The 12,514-nt window shown below is 44.7% G+C and overlaps 1 protein-coding gene across 1 annotated transcript in view; it reads left to right on the top strand.

The window, feature by feature from the left end:
• Positions 1-12,514, top strand: part of akap6 (A kinase (PRKA) anchor protein 6) — a 157,263-nt gene that overhangs the window by 30,306 nt on the left and 114,443 nt on the right. Inside the window, exons 11-12 of the mRNA XM_023421059.1 lie at positions 10,164-10,260; positions 11,160-11,362. Of these exons, the coding sequence (XP_023276827.1) occupies positions 10,164-10,260; positions 11,160-11,362 (300 nt within the window). The remainder of the gene's footprint in view (positions 1-10,163; positions 10,261-11,159; positions 11,363-12,514) is intronic.

Below are 12,514 nucleotides of genomic sequence, written 5' to 3'. Positions count from 1 at the left end.
TTTCATTAAATTCAAATCACATGAAAGAAAAATTGTCATCATGTCATCACAGGAACAAAACTGCTCGTGAGCTCCTGAACATTTATCCTCATCAGCTTCATTCACGCTGTTTTTCTTCTTCAGTGGTTCCAGGATTTACTGTTTTAATCCCTCTTTTAACACCACTGTGAATTATGGGTAATTCTATAAAGCAACAGTCTCTGAGGCGGCGAGGACACACACTGGGACGTGACCACAGAGTTCGAACTCAGAGCTCATGCAGTGTTTTATTGGAGAGTTGTAGAAACTAATAATCAGTCGTAACAAGCCGCGACATGAGGGTGAATGTCTCAGGTTCCTCATGTTTTCAGGATGTAGAGGTGTTGCACTCAAAACACACGGCGGCAGATTGGGATGAAAGAAGAAGCAGAAATGTACGGTGGCCCGGAGAGCTCAACTCACACCGCAAATTCAGAAACGCGCTGCGAGTAGACGACAGGCGACGACGGAAGTGTTTCCATGGGACGCACACGCAGCCGTGTCCCAGTTCAGGGGCCGCCTCCTTCATGGTCGACCGCGAAGGCCGACGTGAAATGAGACGTTCTGGTCTGCGGAGGATTCACGCTGCGTGTCACCAGCTGTGCATCGCAAAGCACGGCTCTTGTCGCCTAGCAACCTTGACAACACGTAACTTTTCCCCTCTGAGGTCTGAGGTCATTCTCTCCATCTCTACATTCTTTCTCAAATTCACCTTTTAAAAGGAGTTTAATACATTTATATCACAGCGTTCAGAACAGTCTCAGCTCTTCATGTCGTGTCCAACGTGAGAGAAGTCGACAGATTCTAACGACATGTTTCTACGCCGTGATGTCACAGACATATTAACTCAAACGTCTGTCGACCTCAGAGGGTTAAGGCCCGTGGGTTTAACAGTTGTTCCGTTGAACTCAACACTGACATTTAAAAGTGGCTCTCTGTCGGAGGTGTTCGCTTTCATCACTGGCGCGCAATGAATCTTGGGATATGTTCTTGCATCTGAACTGGGACGCAGCCGAGATGTTCGGTACTTTGTGACTTTTAAAGCGTTTGCCAGGAGGGTTCATCACTGTCTTGTGTCCCCTGGAAACACTTCCTGTTGTCTCTGACGTCGCTTGTGTTGTCTGTTCGCATGTGTTGGTGGTTTTTCTGAGTAGAGGCTGGAATCAGCTGATCTGAGTTCAGGCTCTAGTTTGACAGGAGAATAAGATCTCGTGGAGGTCAAAGGTCGGACGTTACTGGGCCCTGTAAACACAGTGCGATGATGTTATAGCCTGATGACGAGCTGAGGGATGAACACACACACACACACCACACACACACACACACACACACACACACACACACACACACACACACACACACACAGGAATGAGCAGCACAGACTGACTCTCATCTTCGCTGCTTTTATCCTGGTTTCTCTCTTTTTGTTCCAATTTGTTTTCATCTGCATCTCTTTGTCTTCTTCCTTCTGTTTCTCTCTCCCTTTATTTCTCTTCCCATTTTATCTGTTTGTTCGTCTCTGACCATCTGCCCTCCTCTGTCTCTCTTTTCTTTCATCCCTTCTTTTTTCTTCTGTGTCTCTCTCCCTTTATCTCACTGTCATCATTTGTTTATTCAAACAGATAGAAAAAGAAAAACTCACACACCTCCCTGTGTCTCTAAATTACACACACGCACACACACACACACACACACACACACACACACACACAAACTGAAACAACCGAGCCTATAGATCAGTGAGTGCTGCATCACCGTATATGAACACACACACACACACACTCTCACTTTGGCAATTACTCACACACTTTATGGCAAACATATGGACTACATACACACACACACACACACACACACACACACACACACACACACATATACACATATACACATATACAACCACATACACACACACAACCACATACACACCACACACACACACACATATACACATATACACATATACAACCACATACACACATATACACACACTGATTGTATTTGCATATAAGCGTACAAATGCAAACGTATATGCGCAATAGTAGGCATGTGTTTTAGCTGCACACACACACACACACACACACACACACACACACACACACACAGAGGTGCTATTTGCATACATTTGCATGTTCCTAGACAGATTTCTAAATCAGCATCTCCATATCCGTCCCTGCAGAACAGCAACACACACACACACACACACACACACACAGAGAGAGAGAGTTGTCTTATCTCGATATTTATTTCTGCTGGGTGTGTGTGTGTGTGTTTTGTTTGTTGGTTTGTTTACACGTGTCGACTTTGTTGTGGGTGCCAGCAGCGCTAACATTAGCGGCGGTTAGCTTCAATTAGAATTCCCGGCTCCTAATTGGCGCGTCTCGTTAAATAAAGCAGAAGAGGATGAAAAAGCATCGCTAATAGGACTTTGAACTGCTACACTGTTGATAGCGTGTTAGCTAACCGACTCTGTGTTTGTGTGCGTGTGTGTCTCTGTCGATAGTCACACTTGCACTTTGTAGTTATTAGTGTGTATTTGGGTGTATAATTGTGTGTGTTTTATTGATTACTGCAGAGTAGCCAGGTTCTCTCTCTCTCTCTCTCTCTCTCTCCTCTCTGTCTCTTCATCTGTCTCTCGCTCTTTTCTTCTGTTTCCTCTGAGTTTTCCTTCTTTGTATATTTCTCTCTCCAACCCTGTCTCTAACGAATCTGTGTAATTAGCTTTGCTGAAGACGTTGTAGAGGAGAAGGAGCTAGACTTTGTTGAAGTAAAAGCCTGAGAGCTGCAGAGTCTCTAGTCTGGTAAAAAGATCATATGATCATGTTTTTGGGTAGAATCACAATCCACCATCTTGCTCATCAATATGCTTTCTGTTTCCGCTCTGATTTTATTCTGAAGGTCCTGACAGGAAGTAGTGATTCCTCTCTTTCTGCTGGTCCACAGTCACATGTTAAACCTCTGACTGACTGACTCACGTAGCGTGTTGCTCCGTCAGACGTTTGTCAAGCAACAGAACCTGTGGAACTTCCTTTCATGACCTTTCAGAATAAAAGCTCACAATAGCTTGAACTGTAGCGCAAAATTGCTAAAGTGATTCTACGTGTTGCTGCTCAGACGGAGATCTGTTCTCATTTGATTAAGAGAATCACAGTATCAGAATGATCTGGCTGGTTTACAGGGACTAAAAAAACGCTGAATGGACAAAGGTGTCTGACAGTGTCGCTGTTCCAGGTGAGCTGGAACATATAAAAAACATTGTAAAAATCGGAGGGTATTTCATGCAAAACTTGCTAGCTTTGTATTTACGTCAGAGCGCCCGCTAAAAGCTAAAAGACTCATTAACTTCCTAAAACAGCTTCTCAATTCAGGAGGAACTAGTGCATTTGTTGGGGACTATTTTAGCAGCGGAATAATCCACATTTGGTGCTATAATGACAATTTGTAGCAGTTGGAGTGTGTGTGTGTGTGTGTGTGTGTGTGTGTGTGTGTGTGTGTGTGTGTGTGTGTGTAACTGAATCAAGACAAACTGGACTGTGTGTGTGTGTTCTTGGTGATGAAGGAACGTGTCACCCAGGGCAACAGGGATGTGTTTCAATAGTCTTTAGAAACAATGGAGCTCCGGCTCAGAGGAGGAAGACGCATCAGGCTGCACCTGTTAGGATCAATATGTTCATGTCACATGATTTGGTGGCAATAAGAAAAATATAGAACATCTACAGACTTTCATTTTTATTCTATATGAAAGTGTTTTTAGGGAACACAGGATTCTCTCTCTTGTTGCTCTTTTCTGTCCTCTCTCTCTCTCTCTCTCTCTCTCTCTCTCTCTCTCTATCAAACACACACAAACTCACACTCTTACTCTCTCTATTTGTCTGTATTGCTTTCTGTTACACACACACACACACACACACACACACAGCTCTAGGGCAGCAGTGGGCAGAGTGGAGCTGCTCTCCCAGTTGAATATTTGGTCCAGCTGGCGTGTGTGTGTGTGTGTGTGTGTGTGTGTGTGTGTGTGTGTGTGTGTGTGTGTGTGTGTGTGTGTGTTGTATATGTTGTATATGTGTGTGTGTGTGTGTGAGTGTCCATATATGTGTGTTTTAGGGCGCGTGGAGCGAATAAGCACAGGTCTTTCCGGAACCCCAGGGAGATCAGTGAGGCGAGAGGACGCTAGCACACACACACACGTACACACACGTACACATACACATCTACACACATGTACACACACACACACACACACACAGGCTGCTCTTTGTAAGGCGCTGAGAGATGGCGGCCAATGAAAGGCCTATTGATTGGGTCTGATGGGTGATCCAGGCCTTTGAATCCCATTACCAGCAGCAACACACGACTGGTGGCAACATGAGGGGAGGGAGAGGGGGGAGGAGGGGAGATAAAAAGGTGTGAGAGGGAGAGGTGGAGAGGTCTCAGACTACCTCCACAATACACCGTCTTAATCTGAAGATGCAGATTTTGTGGAAAAATAACCACATTAGCCGTTTCAGAACAGATCGCCACGAAGCAACAGGAAACAGCTTCAACCTCTTCTTCTTTGTCTTTCGTTTTTGTGGTTGATCAACACTGAAACGATCACATCTAGTTCCTGGCTAATTAGCGTAGCGTTAGCCACTTTTCTAATTAGCTTAGCGTTAGCCACTTCTCTAATTAGCTTAGCGGTAGCCACTTTTAAACCTGTATTCAGGAGGTTTTTTTCAGGCCAGGTTCAGTTTTCCCCTTGAAGGTTTGATTCCTGCGCAGCTGAGGGAGTCACTTGAGGGTGTTGCACAGATTCTCTTACTAGGTTTTAAGGCATTCGCAGCAGTGAAAGAGACTTTACGGCGGTAAAATTCTACCGTTTCCATGGAGACCGCTTGTGATACCTGTTATTGCTTTGGAGGGAACCGGTAACCTGCGTGAAGAAGTGCGGCGTCATCTCGTCCTCCTGTCGTTTCGACGGTGACCTCACCGCGGCGTTCAGCAGATATAAAACCGTAGAGCGTCATTAAGCTGCGGAAAGTGGAGGATCGAACTGTAGACGGTCGGACAAATCATAACCCCCCATGGTGTACGCTCGTTGGAAGACACTGCTCCAAGAAATGAAAGTAAACAGAAGCTAATTACTTCTGATGAGCAACTGGAAAAAATAATGTAATTACTTTTTCAGTCAGCGATGAGTAATAAGTAATTATTCATCTACCTGTTCACCTGCCGCTACAGAGATGTCAATCAAATCACTGTTACGATGTGAACGTCATCCGGAAATATAAACGTACACACTGTACGACAACTGGAGTAATTGAGCCGCTGTATCGACGTGTAACGTGAATGTTGGCGTCGTGCGTTTCAAATCCGATCAGAAAACAAATGTGGGGGAGAAAACGAGGGAGGAAGAAGAAGAGGGGAGAGAGCGGAGGACAGAAGAGCGAGAAGAGAGAGGGATGAAAGAGAAGAAGAAGAAGAGAGAGAGAGAGAGAGAGAGGGAGGGTGAGAAGGGAGGATAAGAGAGGGAAACATGAGGAAGGAGGGAAGAGGAGAAGAAGCTGTTCACAGGGAAATAGAAAGCAAAAGATCTCACACACTCACACACACACACACACACACACACACACACACACACACACACACACACCTCAGGGAATACCACTGTATCACTATAGTTTCTCTTGGCTCAGTTTGAATGGAGACAATTTGATCATCATTATTACAAAGACTCTTTGATCAGATCATGTCTCATCAACCTGAGCCTGTGTGTGTATGTGTATGTGTGTGTGTGTGTGTGTGTGTGTGTGTGTGTGTGTGTGTGTGTGTGTCCAATCAGTAAAGCTCAATACACAATCTCAATGTCAAACCACAATGTCATCTCTTAGCGCCTCGCTAATATCCCAATGCTAAAATATTAGGTAGTCTTCTGACGCCATCCTACCCTCTGCTCCAGGCTAATATGCTAATGCTAACAGGTAATCTGATCACTCTGGCTTTGAAGCAGCTATTCTCTCAGCCCACCGTGTGTGTGTGTGTGTGTGTGTGTGTGTGTGTGTGTTAATCAGAGCAGGGAGCTATAACCTTTTAGGCCAATGGCCACAGCTGCTGAGAAATCCTTAAATCCACCTGCTGCCTTCACCATTTAGCAGTTTGACTTTTAAAATTGGATCGTACTGAAGCAAGACCACCAGTGGTTAGTTACCTGTGTGTTAGACCCAGTTTACCTGCAGTGTGTATTTGCCCAGATATGCTTTTATTAAGAAATTGATGCTGTTAATTGCTGTGGTCATGTGACCTCAGCGTTCTGACCACCAGTGAGTATTTTCATCTTTAGAGCCACAAAGCCGACGTTGGGAGCAGATCAGAGGGAGCAGAGCTGTCTCTCAGTGACATGGGAAACCGTCACCACAAAGTTACCTGAACTTCTTTAAGTCAAACCAAGGCAGTTTTAGGCCTAAACCAAACCGATCCTTCACCGGTGTCAGATCCCAAACCGAAGCGTTGTGGAGCAGCTGTTCTATCAGATCAGGAAACATGTTGTTCTGGGCAACAGCAGATGATGAATTTAGCTGTTTAATGTGGAGGAGTTGATGGGCGTGTGTTTATCGGTCCAGATGAACCGGACTGATTAACGGAAGGAAAAGCTCCTGCAGGATGTAGATAACAGAAACCAGACGTGAACCTGTGCTCGTTAGCTGCTGGTTGAAGTTAACTATCTCATAAACTCAACTAACTAGTCCCAGTTGATCAGCTGAGATTAAGCTTCACTGACAGACGATACGCTTTCTCAAGAAACATCCATTAAAGGAGACGATGCGTGAAATTTGTCACAGCTAATGGGTCTTTCAGTGGAGGATATGTCATGTGGTTTTTGTTTTAGGTACTTTAGTGTCACACACACCGTCTGTCACACACACTGTCTGTCTGTATTTGCTTCCTCTCACAGACACATAAATACATATACGCAGCTTCTCATTGCCGCCTGTTGTCTGACGTGCATAAAAGCAGAGCTGCTCTGCATGCCTTATCACCGCGTGATTGATGGCTGGCTGTTCTACTCTTATCGATTCTATGCTCTCCATATATTAAACGGAGGAAACGGGAGCCGAGCCGCTCGCAGAATAAGGCGCTGAAATACGATCGCTCTCCGATAGCCCCGGCTAATCTGCACAACCTAATTCATTCCTAACATTCAGCCGGCCCCTATCCCTGAGACGCAGACAGTCACGCTGTGTTTTCTGTAGCGCTGATAGATGTACTTTATGTTTATTAGCTGTGAGGTATTTCACCAGCTTATCTGGAAATTATGTGGGGCAGAGTGGCCGCCGAGTCTGTAAAATTACTCAATCAGCCGTGAGATTTGAAGTAATTTACGACGTTTGCGAGGCGGTAATGATTGCAGAATGCAGAGCGTCATGTTTTATTTGGATAATGTTGATATATGAATGTGTTTTTGGGGGCCGTTGTGAAGAGATATAGCTGCCGGTTTGCCTTTCAAAGTGATATTTTATTGTTTATCTGTGAAATGCAATGTGTAAGGGACAGTGTCAGTGCTGTCTGCTGGCATCCTTTAAAGCTGGCTTTTAGGAGATGTGATGTTTTTAACCAGAGAGGAAGAACAAGAGCCGCGTAGATCAATGAGCGGAGCTGAGCGCCGACACTGCCGGGGTTCGACTGTTCCCGCTGAGCTCCATACAGACAAACTCTCTCTTCCTTCTCTTTGGAAACCTGAACACAAATCATCAGCTTGAGAGAATTTTTTCATTCTTCTCATCAAAAGTCTTTGAGCCGGAGCAGAAACCATCTCGTGCTGTTGTCACACTGGATTTCAAACAGTTGGCACCTGCTTTTAAAGCCATAATGGAATTTGCTGCGTCCTCTCTTATGATGCAACATCATCTTTTTGTGTGTGATAGTTTTTCTTTATTTCCTTTAATTGACAGTTGACAGTCTGGAGAGAGATGAATGTGACACGACAACAAAGATCCCCTTGCAGGGAATTGAACCGTAGACGTTAAATTTGACCCAGACCGGTCACGTCTGTGTTTCACTAAAGGCATCGAATCCAGACCTTTTAACCAGAGCAGCATGTCAGGGCTTCATGGAGTCAGCAGACTGATGAGTGAAGCATTTACTGCTTTTCTGTCTTTCATATTGTTGTGAGTTGAACATCTTTAAATTTTGACTGAAAACAAGTCAGACTCTGTAAAGCTCCATGTTTCTTCTTCTGTGTTTTATTTGAAGTGTTGATCCATCAGAAGATATAAAACCATCTCAGTGTAGTTTTACATCTCCTCTCTCAGGCTTCTCTCTGGAGCTCTAGTTACAACAGGTCTGTGAGCCAATCAGAAGAGAGGAGGCTGAGCCTCTCTTCTGATTGGCTGACTGTTTTCTGAGTGATCCAATAAAAATGTAGCAGATTTCAGGTAAAAACACTCAGAGAAACCAAATCCTGCAAGGTTTGGATGGTGGGTCCAGGTGGGCGGGGCTTGGTGACTGCTTTGTTGTGACATCACAAAGTTCCAGAAGTCCTGACGGCTGGTTTTAAGGCTCAGTTTCTGAATACAGGCTGTGTGCATTTCTCTGTGGACTGAGGCTTTGATACTTTCACAGTATTAATATAGAAGCTAGAGCTGATCTATAATCACACTACACATGGACACACACCTTCACACTGGAGGAGCTTTAATTATAATTTTTTCCACCATTATTTTACATTTTAAAGACGAATTGTTGAATTAACAGAAAAAAAATCATTACATTAAATAATAATGAAATGAATCATTAGTTGCAGAAATCCTCAGAGTGTGTTTGTGTGTGTGTGTGTGTGTGTGTGTGTGTGTGTGTGTGTGTGTGTGTGTGTGTGTGTGTGGATGGACTTAAAAGGCCTCGTCCCATCCGTCTCCTCGGTGTGTATCCTGCTCCATAAATATTGGTGGTGTGGAGGTCTGACCTTGTCATGTGTTGACTGATGCCGTCGCTCGTCCATCCCTCACTGCAGACGGCGGAGCATCTCAGGCGGAGCACACAGAGAAGCTGTGTGTCGCTGGAAGAGACACAACACAGACACACAAACTACAAACTACAAACTACACTCTTTAATATCTGGTTACGTTTGGGTTTTCTAGCTGTTGTTGTTGCTGTCAGATAAGAAAAGAGCCACAGTGTGTGGGAAGTTTTAGTGTCATCCTCCTTTGCCTCTGACAGATGAATCACGCCGGTGTATCTGTCAATCAAGCGTAAACGTTGGTCGTACTGTGACGTGTGAAGAAGTGACTTGTCCAGACTGTTGATGAACTTTATTTTGGTGAAACGTGCAGCGTGCTCCATCGTGTCTTTGTGTAGAGATAAAAAGGAGGTTTTTATTCTTGCATAAATGAGCGTGAACTCCCCTTGAGATCAGAGTGATCAGACTACACACACACACACACATACACACACACACACACACACACACACACACACACACACACACACGCAACAGCAGTGTCTTGAGAGCATTGTGTGTGTGTGTGTGTGAATATGTGTGTGCAGCATTTCCCATTGCAGCACAGCAGGATGTCAGAAGTGGTTAAGTCTTGAGGCTTGAGCACCTTGAGGCTTACACACACACACACACACACACACACACACACACACACACACACACACACACACACAGATCAGAAAAGGCTGTAATGGTGCTCAGAGATCTGACTGGAGTGTTTCCCAACACTGCCTCAGGCTGCTCTGCGCTTCCCTCCATCCATCCATCCATCCGTGTATCATCCATTCATACATCCGTCTATTTTTCTCTCCTATTTTTCAAGTCCTCACCTCTTTCATGTATCATTACTTTTTGATTATTATTATTATATTTTTAGTCTTTATATTTTCCGTCCCTCCTCCTCTTCCCACCATCGATGGATCTAAGTGTAGAGAGAGAGAGAGAGAGAGAGAGCATATATCAGTCTACAGGTCTCATGTGTTTATTAAGCAGGTGTAGCTTCTATATTAACACTCACAGATGAAATGTTGCTCCTGACCCTCGACTGTCGTCTGTGAATCACTTACTTACCATTAAAGTTTGTTCTTGTGTCTCCTGGTCGTCTGATGGCGTCTCTTCGTAACGAGCGGGACTTTTGCTTCTCGACACTGACGCTGATCTCTGTGTGTTTCAGAGTTTCAAGCTCAACGTGGACAGTCACGGCGCTCTGAAGGAGAGCATAATGGAGGAAGGAAGAGCGCTGCTCGCCGTCATCACCTCCCACCAATCAGGTACACACACACTCACACACATATTCATATTCATTCACTCCTCACACACACACACACACACGAGCGGATACACACTGAAACACACACAGGTGGCCATAACCGAGCCCCGACTCGGCTCCATTCATTATTAATATTAGGATTAACAGAGTGACCTTCAGAGAGGAGGACTGACAGAGAGACGGAGGAGAGACAGATGAAGAATGAGATGGAGAGAGAGAGAAAAGCAGAAAGAAACGCCGGCGGGCAGAGAGCAGACGGCAGGGAAAGAAACATTCAATATAATTTTATATTTTCACAAATCTCTGCAGCTGAAGAATCACTCGCTCGACCTCACGGAGACACTGTAGTTTGGATTAGAAAGAGCTGTTTCATCAAGGTAAGGGAAGCTTTGGTTGTGGTGATTACAATCAATCAATCGATCAATCGATCAATCAAACTTCATTTGTGCGGCACTTTTCACTCTTTCAGTTCAAAGAGCTGAGACCGAGGAGCTGAAAGGAAAGAAGCATGAAACCAGTCAGAAAGAAAGACGCAGATACAATAAGATTTAAAAACATTCACAAACAAAACACCAGAAAATGAATAATAATAGAACCGATAATAAAATACAATTTACAACATAATTACAATAAAATAAAGTGACTAAAAACCGTATTTAATTAAAAGAGGGGAGAGGAAGCTGTGAGTTTACGTTCAGACTGCTGCAGGTAATAATCAAACACACTGATCACATATTACCTGTGTTTAGATGATCAACATGTGGCAGGAAACTGGACTCTCCTGGATCAGTGTGTGTGATCATACGTTTAATAATCAATACAAGAGGAGGACAGACTTTAAACCAGTTTAATTATCGTTCCTCTCTCTCTCTCTCTCCGTCTCTGTTTCTCGCCCTGCAGGTCTGAAGGATATCCTTCATATGGTTTCCAGCCAATGGGATCAGCTACAGCGGCAGATCCGGCGCCAACATGGCTGGATGCTCCGCGCCCTCCGTTGCATCCAGGCCCGCCTCCTCTACACCGGCCAATCGCACGAGCTCTTCGCCGCCTCGACGGAGCCGTCGGCCAGTCGGCTGGCTCCGTGCCCGGCGGACGGCCTCAAGGTAAAAAAACAAAAACAAACTGGTTTTTATTTTCAGTTTGGCTTTGAATCTTTCTGTTATTCTCTTCATCTGGTTTCTGTTTGTCTTTTATTCTTTGGTTCATATCCATCCATTTCCTCTGTGATGATCCCCGTTATCCCTCGCTCGCTCTCTCTGTCACACACACAAGCTCACAGGCAAATCAATCACACACACTTACCCATAGTCCTCTGTAAACTTCTCTGTATTGTTTGTATCAGCTGCCAATTAACACCCTGATTGGTTTCTCATTTCTTATTGGCTGCTGGTTAATTGGCTGGACTTGGTTAATTAGATGTAATCTCTCTCTCTCTCTCTCTCTCTCCGTCTCTCTCTCTCTCTCTCATTTCTCATTTTTCTGTTTCCCTGTCTCTCTGTCTCTCTCTCTCCCTCTTTCTTTTTCCCTGTCTCTCTCTCTTTACCTGTCTCTCTCTCCATCTCTCTCTCTCTCTCTCATTTCTCATTTTTCTGTTTTCCTCTCCTCCGTCTCATTTGATCACTTCAGTTTTTCTTTTCCACCTATTCCTCTTCCCTACTGCTTGTCCTCCTCATCCTCCTCCTCCTCCTCTTCCTCTCCTCCTCCTCCTCCTCCTCCTCATCCTCTTCCTCCTCTTCCTCCTCCTCTTCTTCCTCCTCCTCCTCTTCCTCCTCCAGCAGAACTGACTCTGGTTGTTTTCACATTGTTTAGTTGCAATTAGAGCTGCAGCAGTTTGATCACTGTGATCAGTCAACAGTAACAGCCATTAGCCAACCACCTTTGTGTGTTGTGTGTGTGTGTGTGTGTGTGTGTGTGTGAGTGTGAGTGTGTGTGTGTGTGTGTGTGTGTGTGTGTGTGTGTCCATTAGCTGCCTGGCCGCAGCACATTAACAGTCCATTCATTATCTGTGTGAATCTCCCTCTGCACTTAAAGCTTTGATCCGTAAAACCTCCAAACAACAAACTGAGGTGTGAACCTGCTGAATTATTTCTGTTCGCTGCTTCACGGCACAAACGCACACAAACACTGTCAACACAACATGTCTCACGCTCCTCTCTGATATCTTAAATTATTCACTTCATGTCTGTTGTGGACAGATGAACAATGAACCCAAACTAACTGCCAACTACAAAAGCTGCAAGACGCTTCCTCCTCTG

The sequence above is a fragment of the Seriola lalandi genome, unplaced genomic scaffold, assembly GCF_002814215.2.
Source record: "Seriola lalandi dorsalis isolate HSWRI2012SDOR001 ecotype SW California unplaced genomic scaffold, Sedor1 jcf7180002054662, whole genome shotgun sequence".
Taxonomy (NCBI): domain Eukaryota; kingdom Metazoa; phylum Chordata; class Actinopteri; order Carangiformes; family Carangidae; genus Seriola; species Seriola lalandi.
The sequence above is the reverse complement of the archived record's forward strand: the minus strand, read 5'-3'. Positions and strand labels throughout refer to the sequence as shown.